Raw genomic sequence first — 19,709 nt, forward strand, 5'->3', positions numbered from 1 at the left:
ATCATAATCATCATAATAATCAAACTGTTAATTAACTGTTATCGTGTTTGTCTGATACTCTCCCTTTAACTGGTATTTCGTTACTGACGTCTTTAGAAGCAGGTGCATAATATGCGTCTGGATGAAATTGCAAGTTGCCAGTTAAACAAGCTAAAAAAATAAAACATTTGCTCTCCAGTGACTTTAACAGAATTTTAAGGTATGTGATTATTAATTTTACCTTTCAAACTCTTGCACTTTCATGTATGCCTTATTATTTTATCGTTCAATTATTCCTTTGAATAACATAATGTCTTTGTGACTGGACTTTTTAATGCCACGTGTCTTCCAAACAATAATTGAAATACACGTTGCCTTTTTCTTTTATTTTGAAAATTGAAGCCGGATCCCTCATTTTCCTGTTTTATCAGCAATTGACTGTGGTCCACCGCACCCACTGGAGGAGGCTGGAGGCTGCCTTGGGGAGCAGGAGCATCCCCACTTTGTCACATACGGACCCAGCATAGGCGAAGGAATAGGAACCCCTGGTCAAAAAGCTCCACATCGGACCGGGGAGCAGACATGGGATGCAGGCGGACCGGTGCGGCTCATCCATCGCTGAGTTAGCTCGCTGCTCGCTGCGGCTCCTGCGTCCGTCACCATGGCGAAACAGTACGATGTGCTCTTCCGACTGCTGCTGCTCGGAGATTCCGGGGTTGGAAAAACGTGTTTATTGTGCAGATTCACGGACAACGAATTCCACCCGTCTCACATCTCCACGATCGGTAAGAATCTGCAACGTTGTTTCTTTAATCTTGCATTTCTAGTGTTAAATCGCAAACGTGCCATTGATCTGACTGGTGTATCAGCTTTTTCTTTTGATGTCACAAACACATCGACCTGCCCTTATAGGTTGAATATTCACTTTACATTCATTGATTTTCCTATCAAATTTCCATCGAAATGAGCCATTTTCTGCATATGGAATAAAGAGGGATAAATGTAAAAATCAAATGACTGCACTGGTTGTAAAAGCCTTCAGTGGAACCATGCAAACAACTACAGAAGTCGCAGGTATAGATAACGAATCATCTTGTAATGTAAAAAAGAAGACAAAACCTGTCAGAAGACTTTTATTCAAGATTACACCCTGAGGAGAAACAAACCCTAAAATTCTGCTCTGTGCATACAATTTAGTGTCGCATATAGATAAACATATTATTTAGATTTCGTGTGTGAATTAAAATATTTTGCTCCTGATTGATTCTTGTTTTGACCCAGATTTCTTCTTTATTTGCTGCATTTTGCACTAGAATCAAGAAAATGTCGCTTGATTTGGGATTTTTCTCCAAATTCCTTCATTATGATTATATACATATACATGTCTAAAATGTTCTTTTATGTTTCACTCTTGTCTTTTCTTTATGCTGCATTCTATGAACTGCAGTGTATCTCTTATTTTGAAGGACTTTAAATGGATTGTTTTGGTGATACTGCACACCAGTCCCTAAGCACTGATGTGTGTAAAACAGTGTCATGCATACAAGCCAAAATCACATCTATGGCATTGTTTTGTATATGAGACCAGGCTGTGATTTAGTCAGACAAACTAAACTGTCCAGGGGCCTCAGGGGTCTGTTCGGGGGCCTCATGGGCTTTCCTGGTGAAAATTAAGAATAGTTTGTTTCATTAGTATGTCACAAGTTAACAAAAAGACTCCAGTTACCAGATGTTTCCAGGTGTACTCCAATAAACAAAAGGCTGTTGTTGGGTAAAAGATCTGGGAACTTCTTACCCTATTTCAATTCTGCAGCAATGCTCAACCATGCAAACTCTCTCCTTATAGTTAATGCACAGGCAACAGTATCTGCCTCCATAGTTACCATTCAGAGTGCAGAGCGTGAAAGGCGCATTATTGTGGCTTCACGTTGAGGCCAGAGGAAATGAGGCTTTACAGTATAAGAGCTGCTTCTTACATGCTGCAGCAACGTGTCTTATGCGGTGACTTGCTTGTCACTTAAAACGCAGAAGGTTCTAGTGCTGATGAAACAACTTTGCAACTTCACTTGATTCAATTGGTTGCATAACAAAACACGTGTTTGTGTTGGATAAGTGGGTTTTCGATTGATAAGGAGGAATTAATGATGTCTAACTGCCAAATTAATTCAAGACAATGAATCATGAAATCAGCATTCAGCCCATAACTAAACACATCACACAACCATGACTCTATAATAGATTAATACTTTTGAATCAATTTCCATGCTGAGTGATGCTCACACTGTCCTCTCCAGTCTAATCTGAAGTGTGTGTGCAGCATTATCAGATGTCTGGAACAAAACGAATGTGGTAGCATTTTCTGAGTTTCTGTTGCAGAGCTCAAAACCACAGCCGGTTGCAATAGCAATCTCTGGTGTCAGCGCAGGCAGTGCAGCCACTGAAAGAGCCATTGTGGGCAGCAGTGTGTGTTTCTGAGCCTATCAGGGTGGTGTTTGGTGGGCCTGCAATAATTCAGACTTCCCTTCTCAGGCTCAACAAGCCCACGGAAAAGAGAGACAGACAGATGAAGAGTGACCACCAACCCCAACAGTGTTCCCCTGCAGAGGATCAATAAATAATTTCCCAGCCCTCAGAGTGATGGAGGGATATAAATTGTCTCCCACGTCTCCCTCATGGGACCCTCCATTATTTATCATGAACCCCTCACAGGCCACTCGCTCCCACGTCGGCTTTAATTATGTCAGAAACTGCAGGGTTCCTCACCAAAGTTCAAGTGTTGACATAAGAAGAGAACACATTAGAAAGAGATGATTTAAAGGGCGTATTATGTTTTGATATTTATTACAGAAGGATTACAGACGAAGGATTACAGACACACGTTAATGTTGCAAAATAAACATTGGAACAGCTGGAATTTCCCGATTGAAAATTCAGACCTCCAATCCTCAGTCACTTCACGAACGCAATGTAAACTCTAGGTAAACAAGAAGTGTCATGACATATTTGACTGTGTAGTTTCTCTTTCAATGCTCACAATGATCAAGTTTGAGTTTATTTAGAAGCCGGAATTCTTAACAGTAAATTATTTAGCAGTGTACTTGAAGACAGAAAATGAGATAACCTGGCAGTGAATCATCCGTTTGTCAATTTTATATTGCATATTAATAAAACAAATGAGGTTTCCAATATAAAACTTATTATATGACAACACTGAATATAGCAAATTTACTGCACAAAATGACATTTAGGGTGAGAAATCTGTTAAACGAAGTTGATTTGTATCAAAATAATTGCAACATGCTGTCAGATCTTTGACTTCTTTGCATAGAATAAGAAGAAAAATAGACAAAGAACTTGATGGAGGCATTTTTCCAGCTTAGGATCAACAAGCAAATGGCCTCTTTTTGTTCCCCCTCCATATTATCATGGAGGGCTCACACTTCTTAATATACCCTCACTCGTGGTAATGTTCTACTATATTTCATCAGGTCATTCTGTTCCTCATAAGACTTTCATCCGGTCCCTAGAGTGCCCATTTTCCTGGCACAGAGCGGCTGCGGAGATGATTTAAGAACAGTATTCAGTCACAGTGCTGAGTTTAATCTCCACTCGGCTGCTCTCCTCACAGCTCCTGGCCGTCACGCACACCACCTATGAAGTGTGAGCACAGCCGAGCCCTATATCATAGCTCAATAAGCAGCTGTCTTCACGGCGGTGATCTCAATAGGTTCACTCGCGGCCTGGTCATCCACTCAGCCACCGCATATAAGGAGAGCATTAATCCAAACCAAAGGGCCGGGCAGAGATCAAAGCCGCTAATCATACTTTTCTCATAAAGCAATTACCCGGGGAATAACGGTGTTGTTAATAACCTGACTTTTCCTCCCTGTCTGAAAACATAATGTGGTTATTATGTAGTAGTATTAACATGGGCTTCATTTCAGGGATTTCCCCTGCAGACACACACATCACTCACTCCTCTATGCATTGATTTGGTGCATTTTCAGGCACACAGAGGCCACTGGAGATTCAATTTCTGCCTCTGATCTCAGCTTTCTGCACGTGTCAGCCTTCTGTACTCCACTGTGGTTGTGTGGTCTACAACTCCTGATGTAAATATCAATACTGGGCATCATTTGTCTTAATCCAAATGGGAACACGTTGTAGTGGAAACATTTGTTCTTTGTCCTCTTTTGCCCTGAAGACAGCAGCTGTTGACACCGTGTCTTTTCCTCTGGTGGTGCTGATAGTGACAGATGACAGACCTGTTCCATCCATCCATTAGGTGCCTGTCACCCTTACCTGCATCACACTCCGACATGTGTCACTCCCTAATCTGTCTCGTCCTGTTGAACACACATTCAGTCTTTCTGGTAATTAGTCAAGTCAGTTTTTACATGGTTTCACCCTGCTGATTGCATAACGGCTGCCATGTTAGATTAGAGGCTCACACATCCAGCTGTCACAAGCTGAACCGCCTCCTTTTTACAGCCGGAGTTCATGTTGTAAGATCTAAATGCATCATAGATGAATGTTTAAACGCACTAATAGATAGCGGGGGGCTGCCCAGAGACGTTTTCATCCACTTTGCTTAGTGGTGCTGCAGCATGACTGAGTAGAAAAGGATCCATGCGTTTGTTTTTTGCACATCTGTACGTTTCCTTTACAAAAAGACAAGTTTTATTTGCAATTATAAGATGACGCATTACACAGGGGACAAATGTAGAAGAACCACACACACACACACACACACACACACACACACACACACACACACACACACACACACACACACACACACTATGATAACAGTCTGCATTTTCTACACATTTTCTCTTTGGAATGCAGCAGGCATGGAGCAAATACTAGAAACACCCGAATAAATCTCATGAATGTTGTGTTAATAATAGAGCCGCATGCTGCCTCCTTTAGTGTTTGTGACTTAGGCTGCACCTGCCTCTGTAAAATGGCCTCATTAGCTGTTACAAATCAATGCAGAGGGATGCAGTGATTGCCCATGACATTGATTGTGATTTGGTCAGAGATATTGTCTGTTTAGGCCAAACTGTATATCACACTACATATCCAGTCCCTCTGATCATCTCCACCTCCTACTACACACACCCATTGTCACATATTGTCTGCCTGACCCTATGTGTCACCGCCACGACGACTTGGACAACGACAGAGGAAGTAACCGCCTCGTTTTCTTTAACCCACTCGCTCTCCAGGCCTTGGGCGAGGGGAAAGCGCTGATTGTTATTCTGACCTTTCAGGAGCGTTGGTCTGGTTGCTCTCCAGTCAAAGGCAAAGGCTGCTTCACTGCACAAATGAGGCCTCACACTGTCGAATCAATGAGCTCCAGCCTCCTCCAGAGCCTTTACCCGCCTCCCGCCTTCTGCTCGCTTCCAGCAAACACACACTGTTTGCTTGTATTCAAATCCTTTGCACTACACACCTTGTTGAAATATGGCTTTAGACTAAACTAACCATTTGTTGCAGTTCTTCTAATCGATTGGAGTCAGTAGCCTTCTTCGCTGAGTCGCTGTCGAGTGTCAGGTTAATTGGGAGGAAGCAGCGATTGATTTCCCAGGGATTAGAGTTGCTTATCGCCGCCGAAACATTAGCTTTTAATGCACGACTCTGTGACTATCACTGTGTTATCATTTACAGACAGACACAATATAGATACAATATATTTTAATTTGATTGTATCAACCTGTATCAATACTACACAGGTTATCCATGAGAATCTGATCATTTCTCACCGTGCAGTAGGAATTTATGTTATATCCTGGATGAGTTACAGGTTAATTTAAAGAGATAATGAACACCAGGACAAGATTTTACCGACACAGCTCCACCTCAGGATGGTTGTAAACCCAACATAAGTGAAATCCTGTCAGTAATACATCTTAGTAATACAAACCAGCCGACCAACAATTTCACACTAAGGTTTCTGAAAAAGGTCAATGCCAATGTCAATGCTCCTCCCCCTCCCATCCTGTCCTTCCTTTAAACCCGTCTGTCTCTCTGCTGCGTTTGTTATGCAGCGCTCGGCACATCATTTCGTCCTTCACCACGCATGCGATCGATGCAGAGAACTGAAGTAAACCAGGACTCGGCTCACTGGGGGCAGACGAGCCGCATTAGCTGGATCTTCTTAATAGGCCGATAATACAGTGATGACGTGGCTCTCGTAGTGTTAATTCTCTCGTCTGATGTGGCAAAGCTTCAGCGGATCCCTGTAAAGCTCTGCTTGTCAGTAAGGGCATGCTGGGGTTAATTGATTTCTAACCATCTTCCCTCTTGCAGGAGTGGACTTCAAAATGAAGACGCTCGTAATAGATGGTATCAAAGTACGGATACAGATATGGTAAGACGGTGATCACGCTCACTGCTACTCTCATATAATGGCATAACATTCTATTCTAACATGTGCTACAGATACTTTGTGTGTTGTCTTTGTGTCTTTGTAGGGACACTGCAGGCCAGGAACGATACCAGACCATCACTAAGCAGTACTACAGACGAGCACAGGTAACACACAGGCACAGTACAGCAGCTGATTTCCCATAATGGCATTATTATAATGAAGTGGCATTGAAATCATCTTTTAGTAAAATTCATTAGTTGCAGATACACAAACATTTTACCCTGAAATGTCTGTATTTCTTCATGGATCGCTGTTTTGATGACGTCTGGCTTCCTTCTCACATCATAACGTGAAAAAGGTGATAGAATGTCCATCCAGGAACATTATTCATCTCATCTAACTGACTCATTCCATCAGCTCATCCTTTAATGAACTTGTCATCGCTCAGACTATTCCAGGGTCCAATGATTTATGATAGTTCCTGTGTCAAAAGGAGGAATTCTCATCTTGGCTTTTGAATGTCTCGTCTCAGGGAATCTTCCTGGTCTACGACATTACAAGCGAGCGGTCTTTCCAGCACATCATGAAGTGGGCCAGCGACGTGGACGAGGTGGGTGGATGGATGGATGGAGATCAGAGGTGTCACAGGTTTGAGAGTCAGAGATGAAGCGGGCACAGTGGGATATCGACAGGCTTTTTATTTCCCCGTGGTGTAAAAATGGGATTCTGCACAGAGACCTGAAGGCTGAAAAAGAGCAGATGCCTCACATGGTTTTATATAAACCATCCTAACCTGATGATTACTGGTCTTGTTGTGTCTGTAATGCTCCATTGTCATTGTCCAAATACCTGTCATTATATTATTTTTAAATCCTGAAAGGAACCTGTTTTCCCTCTGGCAGCTCTTTTTCTAATGGAGTTTAATTCATAAAGCGCTCGTGTCTGCCCTGCTTCCCTTCGTCATTTCCCACATGATTAAGTCATTACAGACATAATTTCCTAAATGGCTCTGTCCGAATGTGCTGGCAGGCTTCCCACCCTTTAAATCTTGCCCTTGTTTCCTGAGCTTCGTTTTTCCCCCTCTTGACGTTTTAATTCTCTTCCTCTTATCTCTCTCTGTGCAGTACGCTCCTGAAAAGGTCCAGAAGATCCTTGTAGGGAATAAGTCAGACGAGGTGGACAAGCGACAGGTGGCCACTGAGCAAGGCAGCAAGGTGACTGTCTGGATCTTTCTCCACTAAGAGAAAGCTGTTGAATAATAGTCTACAAAAGCCTTTATGTAGTCATGGCTGTAGACTGCATTGTGTGCCATTGCGATCATTTCAAACGATTCCTCAAACTCGAACCGCCATCGTTTTTTTTGTGCAATGCAGATTTTCCTCACTGTGCAATCTCATTTGTTGCGTGTCTTCCAGCTGGCCAAGGCGTATGGAATGGATTTCTTTGAGACAAGTGCCTTCACCAACCACAATATAACAGAGGTGAACATGAACAATAGAGGTTCCCGGCTCAGTGGGAGCTCAAAACGTTTCACTTTCGCAGAGTAACAGGACAAAACAAATGCAAACTGAGTTATACGATCAAATGAAATGATTCCATAATTGACAGCTTGGCATCTTGTCTCTCCCTTTTCTTGTTTATTGTTCAAAAGTCTTTCACTCGATTGGCTGAGCAGGTTTTGGCAGCCAACAAGAAGGACCTGGATCTTCTTCGGATGTCAATCAATGACGAGCTCGACCTCGCTGCACTGGAGGAGGAGGAGGGGCTGCGTGACGGCGCGGCAGGAGACCAAGGCAAAGGTTGCTGGTGTTAAAGAAGTAAAGTCTTTAGTTGAATTTCTATTGGGACAGAACGTTCATTGTCTTACTTCCTGTTCAGTTCAGCCTCTACTGTATCCTGATCCAGCAGTTCACATCCATTTGAAAAAAGCCTGGAACTCAAGGCTTTAAGGCCCAGATAGGATCAATTAGTTTACCTTGGATGAACTCTGTTACTCTTCACTTGCCCATCAACTTTTCTCCGTTTTGTGTTTAAAATTGCTTTCCCTGATATTGATCATACTGCTGTATACCTGGCTAATGAACAAGAGGATCGATCAACCTTCTTCATCGACTCTTTTCCAAGTTGTTATTTTTGTGTGAATTCATTGATTCCAGTAGATGTAGTTTAGGATATTACCACAAGAGGGTGCTATAGGCATTGCAAAAAAGAAAAGATGCCAGGACACAGTGTTGTTTTCTTCTTGTTTTGTAGCTGCAGTGTCTGTCTTTACCAGGATGAACGAATGCTAAATATAAACGCTGACATTTGTTTTTTGCGGTTGCTTTGATAGGTTGAAGCATTTTTATCATCTTACAGATCAGTGCAGGACCACAGGTACACAGAGCATTTCCCATATACCATCATGGTGTTCTCAGTTTATCAACCAAACAGAAAGACTGAAAGGAAAATGATTCTTTTACCATGTAGCAGAACTGATAATGAAGATAATGTTAATTTTATGTTTAGACTTTCTGTTCAGAGCACATATGATGGTAATGACGGTCGCTTTGATAATTGCCCATTGCATTGTATATACCAAGTTTTTCAAAGAATCATAGATTGATAGAATCATGAGCATATGCCATAAAGTTAATGTATTAGTGCCATTAGAGGGCTGTGTTAAGCATCCACATTGATATTACTAGATGGTCCAAAATATTCCCTCTGTGATTAGAATAATGTCTTGGTCATTCCGTCTGTTCTGGCTGTTTCGTACAGAGTAATGTGGCGAATCCATTTAAATATGTTTTTATTTGAATTGTCAGACATAAGAGAGAGGGACAAGCAAGAGATTTGCATGAAATCATTATTTCCAGTTTATTTTTAATTGCAACTTCAGTGAAGTTAATAATCACCGTATGACCGTAACTCAAGTACAGCATTTGCCCAGAGTTGCCTGTTGGAGCCTGAAACAAATCGATCACAGTTGGGTCAAACTTTGGTGACATCTTTTGCAACTTGTTTTTTTCCGAAATGCTCAAAACATTGTTTATGTGTGCAAGTGAAAGTATGTTGTACCGAATGATATTATGGACTAGATTCGAGATACGCAATGTATCTGTGTTGTTTTCAAGAATGAAGAATTTTCTTTCCTTTAGACTTTAATTGTATTTGTGGAACTATATTACATGCAACATGTCAAATGCAACATGTTATTCTTGGAGAAAAGATATCGAATGTTTGAGTAAATACTTGCAGATAAATGATTTGGTGTCATTGTGTTTTCCTTGAGAGAAAAACACACACAGGAGATGGAGTGCAGATTTGTTACCAAAGTCTCTGACGTGTCGCACACAATAAATAGGCGAAATATGTTTTGTACTACACAAATGTCTGACAAGATGTTATACCACAACGTATAGTGTTATGTATAGTGTTAGGAGGATATCAAGCCAAAATATCACTTACCACTAGTATTGTTTCACATTTAACACCCATCTATCCAAGCTGTTTTCTTTGTTATTATAACAGCTGCTAAGGAAAGTATTAGTATCAGTAGCACACTGGTACAGTCTACCATGCATATGATGTATTATATATGTTATATATATTGTATAACAGTGCATTATAGTGGCATTGTTGCTGCTCAGAAGGGAACAAACAACTGGAAATATGGTTTGCATGATGTTTGCCTACTGGAGCACCATAACACTCATCTTCCACACTTTCATGGTGAGTAAAGACTGTAAAGTGATGACATAGTTAATTTGGTTATGTCATTTTATACGAATAAGCCTGCAAGAAGAACTACTCTAAAAACAACAGGAAGATAGAGCTGAATACTAAAGTGTCATAATGTCACATACAACTGCAGCAGGAGATAACTTTGATTATAAACTGCAACACATCTGAGTCACATCTTTGCTTGAAAGGTCAAGGACTTTCCAGTCAATTCCCATTAAGACAATTAGAAGTTGTTTTTGAAGCGCTACAAGGAAACCAACAGTTTTATAGAGACAAAATCAATACCTTAGCTTAGAAACATAGAACCAGCAGGGATAGCTCACACGTCAGACACAGAGAAACAAACAAAGTGTATGTATGTAAGAACATCCCTAAGAAAAGTAACTAGTATAACAAGACAAGGTGAATCATCTGTAATTATCTCTCCTACATCTGGACAGCTGGACAGGTTTACAATAGATGTCTTCAACTCGCAGTGTTTAGTGGCAGCTGTTACACATGGCGGGGGGGCTCTAATGCTATGGGTGGCTTTGCTGTGTGAGTCATTCTGCTCGCTAATTGCATTTGCGTTCACCAGACGAGGAACCGGAAGCCATTTTACAGTATGAGCTCCAAGCTTTAACTGGAAACAATTTTCTATTTAAATGTATTATTCTCGCCAGATTACTAGACTTTACTGTTTTTTCCTCTCCATTATACTGATGTGATGGCAGAAGTACCACCATCAGATACTATCTCAAAGCCTTAGAGCATAAATACACAACTGCACGGCCACACACTCGTAGCTGAACGGTGATTTGGGTGAAATGATCCTTAAAATCATCTTTTACTTGTTAATTTGACTACTAAGTGACTGATTTGTTAATCCTTCCTCCTTAATTAGTGAGAGAGTATTTGCATCACTAAACAGCAGTGCCAGTATGTCCTGTACTGTCTGTACATCGATGGTATTGCCATCTGTTACTCACTTTACAAGTACAGTCGCTCCTCATTTTCTTCCTCAAGCCTCCAAAAAGCATTTTAATACTGCAAAATGCCACAACACACATATTATCATACTATTATCATACATTATTAATATTATTATTTCCAATGTGTCAACAGGCCCCATTGATGGGATTTTCCAAGTATGAATTGCTGCAAAGAAGCTGCGAGGCTTTTGTTTATCACCTCGTCTGAGTTGTTAATGTTGTGAACTCATTAAAGCCGAGTGGAATTAACATAATGATGAATATGCATGTCGCTGTTGTCTGGTTGACAAATATGACAGCTCAGGATCACCGGGCAGAGTGACACGCCGACACACGTACAGGATGACAAATCGACTTGCACACTCACAAGTATCGCCCACGCACACGCATGCACACACACACACACAGGCACACACACACACACACACACACATATGAGCATACAGTGTTGTTGCTCTGAGGGGATGTCGTCATCCTCATCATGATCATCATCATTCTCTGTTACGACCCAGCTCGTTAGGGAAAAGGGAAGCAACATAAACCAGGTGCTCTTGGTCAAATTTGAAGCTATTTATTCCAAGGTGCTCAGGTGAGGGAAATTACAGAGAAAAGATGCTGTTGAAATAAAAAAAAGGGATAACAAATCCAGCGGAGCTATAAGACTATTTTCTCTGAACTCAAAATAAATGGAAAATAGAACCTCACTGATTAATCTTCAATTACTTCCCAAATTCAAAAGCAGCCAAAACAGCAGCCCCGCTCCTAGTATCACTAAAAGAAAGAAAGAAAGAAAGAACACTTTATTGATAACTCCTCGTAGCCGCACCACATACAGTCTGAGTGGAGGCCCTTAAACTATTGACCACCGGGGCCCTTTTACAGGCGCCCACTCCTAATCCTGAAATACCTACCTGGAGGTTTTAATTAAGTCCTTTAGCACCCTGCTAAGTCAGTCGTCAGTCTCCGACACCTCCCCATCATGTCATCCTCGCCAATGCCTCCGTTCTAAATCAAGCTCAAGGTTTATGGTCATAGCAAGCCGGCAAATCTGAGAAGAAATTAGATTCTAAATCACACATTCAGATGTAGCTGTGTGTGTGTGTGTGTGTGTGTGTGTGTGTGTGTGTGGAGGGTGGGGGGTGGAGGGTGGGGGGGGGGGGGGGGGGGGGGTTCTTGTCTATCCAGATCTAACACTGAATCATTTAGTACTGCATCTTCACAAGCCACCTGTGCTTTTGAAAGTGTTGCTGAGATCCTCAAAACCAAACTGGGTGAGATGGGCTCCTCATTTTTAAGCAGATGGTCAATATGCACGATTATACTTGTGCACTTGCTCTCTGTCCTTGTCTCACACACGCACACACACTCACATAGCCTGCTACTCTGAAACTGTAAGACCCCATTCACACTTCATCTCATGGATCTCATGGATTTGACTTGCTGCAGACAGAACCAGAAGTTAATAGATAGCAGACACTAAGCAAGACTCCACACCACAATCTCAAGTTTGTTTGTGAATATTCCATAATTCATCATTTGGTTTTCCCTATATAGAAACTTTAAGCAAGTTGACTCATTGAGCCTCATGTACAAGTCATCATAATGCTTGAAGGGGGACATATTGTGTTCTTTGGCCCGAAGAGGAGCCACATGCTACCTCCATGACACTTGATGCCAGGGGAGTCCGGCTTCCACAGGTCTGACCCGGCTTATGTTATCCCCCCAGGTCCTGACCTCCTCTGTGGAGGCTGTGACCCCTCTGCCTGCTGCCCACTCATGGACACAGCCAACACATGGATACAGCCAACTGTGTCCAAGCCAGAGGTCCTGCTACTGGGAAGCAAAACCCATATGTGCTGAAAAATATTTATGTGTATAAGTTGACAGAAACACATTGCAAAGATTTTAATTTTATCAAGAAGGTTTGGTGTCACTAGAGCCAGAGAGACGCAAACAGACATGCATGCTGGACTTGCATATGTTCTTGTATATGAGAGCTCAATGTCGTCAAGGTTACCATGGAAAACATTTTTGAGCTTTCCTATCTAACCCCTCTGGTCAATCACCTTTCCGGTCTGTCTGTCGGCATGCGTCCAGCAGGAGGTGCTGCAGTCTGAAAGATGACTAAATTGGTCATTAATCAGCTGCAGTCGTGACAATTAGACCCAGCTGCATTCGATTGCCACTCTGTTTACTATCTAAACAGACATCCAAACCGGTTATTCAGTCTTAAAAGTCTCGGACAGGTTGTTCTGTAATGAAGCTGTAAATGCAGCTGATTTCTCTAGAATTGTGGAAATGATGATTGCATGTGCGCTTGTTGGATGCATCATGAAACATACTTCTGTTTGTGAATCACCTCCTCAGCAACTTGTCTCACGGATTAAGCCATAATCCATCTTTATACCTTTCCATCACATTAGAAACACTGAGCGTGGGAACGTGCTGTCATGCCAAGCTCTGGAGCTGTGCCAATGCAGGAGGGGCATACAGCTCTCTCACACACACACACACATACACTCTGCTTCTTAATATGCATTTTTCACTCCTCAGCCCTCAAATCCTCTCAAAGCATGGCTTAGCTCACTGCTGGCTCCTATCTTCCCTCTTCCACCCCAACTTGGAAACCACATCAAAAACAACTCCAATGTTTCCTCAGGAAATAACGGTGTTATTTCTGGTGAGGGTGGGTTGGTTACGTGTGTCTTACGTGTGACGGGGGCAGTCAGTGTGATGGAAGGGTAGAGGAGGGGTGTGTGAACGTGTGTGTATTGGTGTGTTTGAACGGGATCCAACTCCAAGGCACTTGTTCTTCTGCAGGGTGCTGTGATACCATCCTCCCACCTCTCTGCCGTGTTTTCACACCAGCGTGAGTCACGTCGGTCCAGCTCTGGTTGTGTGTGTGTTTGTGTCTATGTGTTTGTTTGTGCATGTGTGTGTGTGTATACAATGCTAAACAGGTACATATCAGGAAGCAATCAGCGTCTGACTTTTGTCTCCTCTGAATTTTCTATTAAATTTTTACATTAAATTCAGACGTGAGTGAAAGGTTTCACCACAGGGGGCGCTGTGTAAAGTACTTCCTGTTGTTGCTGAAACTACAGGCTTTATACATGCTGGCTAGTGCTGCACATGATCAATAAACTCAATATGATGCATAAAATTGCTCCGCCATTAATAACTATAAATATACTCCCCACTTAGATAAGTAGGTTGAAATGATCAGATTGTTAACCCTTTATATCCAATAATAACTAAGAAATCACATTAGGGAAAAATGAAAGAAAGCTAATTATAGAGATTATTGGAATAAAGTTTTTTTTCAACCAAAACTAAATAGAAGAAGAGAAGCAAAAACAGAGAAATGATGGAGGTATGAGAAGAAGAAGAGGAAACCAACCCCCTGCACCTCTATTTTCCACTTGTCTCTGACGTTCAATGTTCTTCTGTCTGACAGCAGCTACACCCACAAAATATACATACACCAAACGGTTAATGATTAACCCTCCTTCCGGCTTTGTCTTTGTCAATGTTTGTCTTAGCAACTGGCATTCAACTTGGGGAGCAAGAGAGTCGAAGGTGTGTTCAAATCAAGCTGGTTACACCCACACACAGGGCCTGCAGGCTGAAGTGGTTTATTTGTGTAAATGTAAGTGCTGCAATTCAAGAGCGGTTGAGCCGGCAGTTTGCCTGAGGCCACTCACTCACACACATGCCTCAAGGAGGACCACGACATCATGTACTGTATAGAGGTCCCATCATGTGCGACAAGGCTGGGAATGTACACTGATTACAATTGCTTTAGTGTTCATTTAGATGATTTGATCATATGAAGCTTTGTGGTCTGGAGTTACTGTAGTTCAGTGTTATTTGCATTCTTCTCTGCCTTTTTTATGCACATGATAAAAGGATCTCCTTCTTTTCCCTTATTTGAGCGTAAATCAGTTGTCTTTCTCTTCTTGTCAGACAAATAACCGCACCACTTGATCCTCACAATAACAACACGTAACCAAACTCTAATTACACACATGCATGCACATACTGTATACACACACACACACACACACACACACACACACACACACACACACACACACACACACACACACACACCATTGAAGAAACACCACCCCCACCACTTATGAAAAACAAGCGCATCAAATTCTGTCTATTTTCAGAGCACACTGTCTGCATTACGCCTCTTAGTAACGGGACAAAAGAGCCAGTGTATGCGAAAACAACTTGTCGCCTATCTTTGTGTCAATCTCTATTAGTGTAAGAGCTCTGCTTGAGTTGAACTTTGTGAATGGGGCCCATTCTTTCATACCAATGATTCCAGGGGCAACCGAGCCTGGAATTCCATTAGTCTCTCTGTCTCTCTTTGGGCTACTGTGGTCATGTACCCTATAGGTGGTCGCCTCATGTCCGACTTCACATTTTGACATCTTAATATGTCTCAGACAGAAAGCAGCGCACACTGTGTCGGCTCCTGCAGGAACATCAGCGCATATGATAACATCACATGCTAGGATGGGGTCAAGGGTCAAATACCGAACTTCAAAAACAAGCATTCTCTATAAGATTTCTTCTGTCTGCACAGTCTGGTCGATAACACCACTAAGAGAGCAGATGAACCAGGCCCACTGCCCCATACATGGTGTTATGTACAGTATAAATTACAAAATAAGGCCAAAAATACCCCCGGGAACTCTTTTAGTGACAAGTACAAACTGCAATCTCATTAACTTTGGTTTGATGAGTAGAATATTGGGGATTTCAGTCACGCCGCAGAGACTAAGGGCTGGAAACTGAGTTTTGACAGCAGGAAATGTCAGCAGCTGGTGAAGTGATTGGTTGCATCACTGGCACACACACTCACACAGCAACAAAGGGAAGGTTGGCATTTTAAAAAGTTGCAGCAACTGTCTCTGCTGTGCTCTCCCGCTGAATGATGGCAAAATCTGCCTTTCATATTTTAAGTTAATGAAGCAGGCGCAGGATTTGAGGACATTTGTAATGAGAATAGTCAGGGCCCTTCTTCAGTAACACAGGCCTCTTTATTCCACCGCTGGATGAATCAAGTCACCTCAAGGTGTCGGTATTCTCTGCAGCTCAGAGTGATGCCACGCGTGTATTTAATTGGCATAACAAACAGTATGGTGTCCCTCTCATTGGAGGTGGGAGATGAACGTTTTCTCTGCCTTAATCCATAGTGAATCTCATTCTGTGGCTAAACCAATTAGGTGCTCAAACTAATCCCAGGGGGGCAGTTTTTCACCAGAGAACAATGCTAACCACCCACACAAATATCCACCCCATGACAGATCCGGGTGGGTAGTGTTAAAACCCATGAAGCTATACTGGAATAGAATGGCTTAATGAAGGTAATCTCTTTTTTTCCTTGTCTTTATTAGATTCTTATGTAATCCCGGGCGACATTTTAGAATACTGATAGCACAGACGAAGAGGGAACGTGAAGGAAATGGAGATGATATGTGCAGAGAAGATGATTAAACTGATGTGATTGTCTGAAAACTGCTGTGTGAGTGTGTGTGTGTGTGGGAGATTTAAAGAGACATAATTCAGAGACGCAGATTGTTACTAATCACCGGTGGGTGTGTGTCAAACAGAGATTAATTTCTATTCACTAACTCTTGATATACCTGCTGAGCACCTTTAATTAGTGCAGTGTTCTTGCTATGATCAAATTAAAATTCATGGCGTAATAAAAAATGCATGTTTAGAAAGCAGTTGGGTTGATTTTACAAAGCTCGACTTAGAGCATGAACGTAATAATGTGATTTGAATAATTCATATTTGTTCTGCAGTGGTCCACTGTTAATGAAGATAACATAATAATGATCCATTTAATTACATCTCCTGTTCGGGATGATTGATGTTTGTTAGGAAGGATGAAAGTGTGTTTATGACTGTGTGATGTTTGGAAAGAACAGACGTAGGTGGAATTAACAACAACAGCCATGATAAACTTTGAACATGGAATAATTCTGTCTAAATTTGGGCCAATTTCCAGCCTCCTAGTTGACTTGATGACTGAATCTAATCAGTCAGTCGATGAGGAGGCGGGTCAATGAGACAGGAAAACTGTTGGGTAGCAGGTAGATTGAGAGAAAAACAGCAAAAGAAAGGTGAAGGTCAAAAATAGCAGGGAGGCTCAAGTGAGGCTGTAAAAATTATCTAATCAAAGTAAACCGGCTGGTGTTGGCGGTTTACTGGAGGCTTGATGAATGAGCTGAGACCAGAGTGAAGGAGGCAGAAGGATCAGGCTGAGTAGGGAAATTGTGGGGTGGTTCAAAATGCCAGGCTATAGAATGACTAAGACATGAACTAGATGGCAATCAGAGAGGGGATACCTCCGCCAAGGCCGACTAGTTCTCTCATGTTGTGATGCTGTCTCTAAATGATGACATGATGACCCACGTCAAAACAACAAACTTCGATGAACTGTTCCAAAGTTATATGACAAAGTAACTTTTGATGGTGTAAAATCAAAATAACAACATTTTTTGCATGAGTAGCAACTGTTACTAGCTATGTTTGGTGACAGCACATTAATTAATACAGTTCAAAAATTGTAGACCAAAACATAAATTGGTAATTACAGCACCATGACCAAGTTGGCCATATTCCAAAATAGATCCTGTCTATCCAGATCAACAAGTTTTATTGAAGTCCCTCGATAACGTTTTGAGATATGCTGCTAACAGCCAAACAAACAGATGGCGGAGGTAATGACAGGAAGACCACAGCTGCAATGTAATCATGTTACAGAGATGACAGAATAGGGTCAGAACTGGCTATCTCCATGACAGCATACATGTATCTGCAGATCCTTATAGATATCAAGCTGCTCGACGCCAGCTCACATACGGGGATTCTATCATTTTAAATTCAGGGAAGATTAGAACGACCACTAAAAACTATCTGATTCTGTTGCCACAGCAACGCTCTCCCCGTCTGCCATCCTTTCACCAGTAAACTGCTCATCCGCTGCTTTTTTATCGCGAGACTACACTTGCCACTGCTCGCCATGTAGTAGCGTTCTTGACAGCTGCGGTGCCTATCGCGAGAGTTGGTGCCGCGAGGAAGCTTGTGGGTGGGTGGCGGTGAACTCATCCACGTCGCGGGGCGGAGCGAACCGCTGCAACTTTGGCTGAACTTCTGAATTAACAAACCGAGAGAGGCGAGCGGAGGAGCCCGCGGACAACAACACAGACAAAAGGTGACGAGCCCAGAAGCGTCTCTGCGCTCCAACGTGCTCGGCTGCTTCGTTTTGTGTGGCGTAAAGGAACCGTGACGGTGTGTGTGACCGGAGCGTGTGTTATTTTTCCCTCCGAAAACGCCTACAAGGTGGAAATTAATAAAGGTGAGTGTGTGCTGCTTTCTCCCCTCCGCCGCGCGTCCCGTTAACACACACAGTCGACATTTAACTCGTCACTCTATCATCCGCTGCAGCCGCTTTCTCCTCATGTAAACTCGTTGTCTTTGCGTTGTTATATTCTGATGGTCGTAGTTACCGTGAAGGATTTTCAGGTGACGCTACTTGGGTTAAACTACAGTGGAAAGTTGAGACAGCCTAAATCATTTTCCCCCCAGCTATATTAGTTGTCTATTACCGAGATTTACCTATTAGAATCTTATCCGAGTCGGCCGATATGACAGTTGGCGTTTAAATAACGCTCAGTTGCTCCTAAACAAACAGGAAACTCTGCAAAATGCCCATCTGATATTGGTAATTGTTTGTTTTGAGATGGTTGTTATCACTGTGATGACAAGCGGCCGCTCTGCAATAAACAGTCAAGTGGAGATGATGATGGGGAAATGTTGGGAAAGGCATCTGGTAGATCTCAGTGGAAGCAGGTCTTTGCCCCGTAGGATCTCGATTGTTGCGGTTTGCAATCTTTTTCTGACTCTAAATGTTGTAGTCTAGTGTGGTTCGTCTTTACAGAGATCTGCCAGAAAGGTGGCTCTGTATTTGTGTGTGTGTGTGTGTGTGTGTGTGTGCTGGTTGCAATGTGGAAAGTTGTCTATAGAGGTTACAGAAAAGATAAATCATCTCACATCTGTTAGATTTTCTCAGTCAGACATCAGATGAAGGTTTCTCTCCCACCCAGATCTCTGTCAAAATCAAGATCATTAATCAAAATGGCTGTCTCTCTCTGTGTATGTGTGTGTGCAACCTGGTCGGAACTGTATGGGGATCAAACATAAAATCCCTCCAAATTGAGCAAACGTGATTGTGAACATGTCTTAATTCAGGCCTGTGGTCCATGAGATCTGTTTGACCTTAATAGTACCAGAGGAGGAGTTTTATTGTAAGTGGACCCCTGCTGCTGCTCTGTCTTCTGTGTTATTGGTGCCATCTCCACCTGTGGAGTATGGCCTCAGGCTACCAGCTTCAACCCTCCATGGGGCACACACACACACACTGATTCCTCCTCTGACTAGCACCTCAAAGAGATCCTATCGCTATTCATCGGGTGGTTGGTATGGGTCAAACTCTCAACTTGGAGCACAATAGCAGCATTAGAGTTATGTTCCGACTGAGAAGCAGCATTCCAGACGCTTTGTCCGCTGCTGTAGTCACTGATGTCACACCCCCACCCCCACCCCCAGAACTGAGCCCGTTGAACGTC

General features: G+C 42.4%; 2 protein-coding genes across 2 annotated transcripts in view; both read left to right on the top strand.

The window, feature by feature from the left end:
* Positions 1-400: 400 nt before the first annotated feature.
* rab15 (RAB15, member RAS oncogene family) lies at positions 401-9,610 on the top strand. Its single transcript, XM_076166923.1, has 7 exons — positions 401-764; positions 6,295-6,355; positions 6,459-6,519; positions 6,888-6,965; positions 7,480-7,569; positions 7,771-7,836; positions 8,007-9,610. The coding sequence occupies exons 1-7, from the start codon at positions 641-643 to the stop codon at positions 8,166-8,168; spliced, it is 642 nt and encodes a 213-aa protein (XP_076023038.1). The 5' UTR covers positions 401-640; the 3' UTR covers positions 8,169-9,610.
* Positions 9,611-18,243: 8,633 nt separating this feature from the next.
* Positions 18,244-19,709, top strand: part of sipa1l1 (signal-induced proliferation-associated 1 like 1) — a 54,195-nt gene continuing 52,729 nt past the window's right edge. Inside the window, exon 1 of the mRNA XM_076167222.1 lies at positions 18,244-18,439. The gene's annotated coding sequence lies outside the window, so the exon portion shown is untranslated. The remainder of the gene's footprint in view (positions 18,440-19,709) is intronic.

This window comes from Genypterus blacodes, unplaced genomic scaffold, assembly GCF_046128005.1.
Source record: "Genypterus blacodes isolate CSIRO-AG114 ecotype Tasmania unplaced genomic scaffold, CSIRO-AGI_Gbla_v1 ptg000013l_1, whole genome shotgun sequence".
NCBI classification, from domain to species: domain Eukaryota; kingdom Metazoa; phylum Chordata; class Actinopteri; order Ophidiiformes; family Ophidiidae; genus Genypterus; species Genypterus blacodes.

Bases quoted from the DNA above. Each gene is read 5' to 3' on its own strand.
- rab15 (XM_076166923.1), top strand. From the start codon at position 641: ATGGCGAAACAGTACGATGTGCTCTTCCGACTGCTGCTGCTCGGAGAT. The intron at 765-6,294 runs GTAAGAATCTGC...TCCCTCTTGCAG, and splicing joins GTCTCACATCTCCACGATCG to GAGTGGACTTCAAAATGAAG. The intron at 6,966-7,479 runs GTGGGTGGATGG...CTCTCTGTGCAG, and splicing joins GGGCCAGCGACGTGGACGAG to TACGCTCCTGAAAAGGTCCA.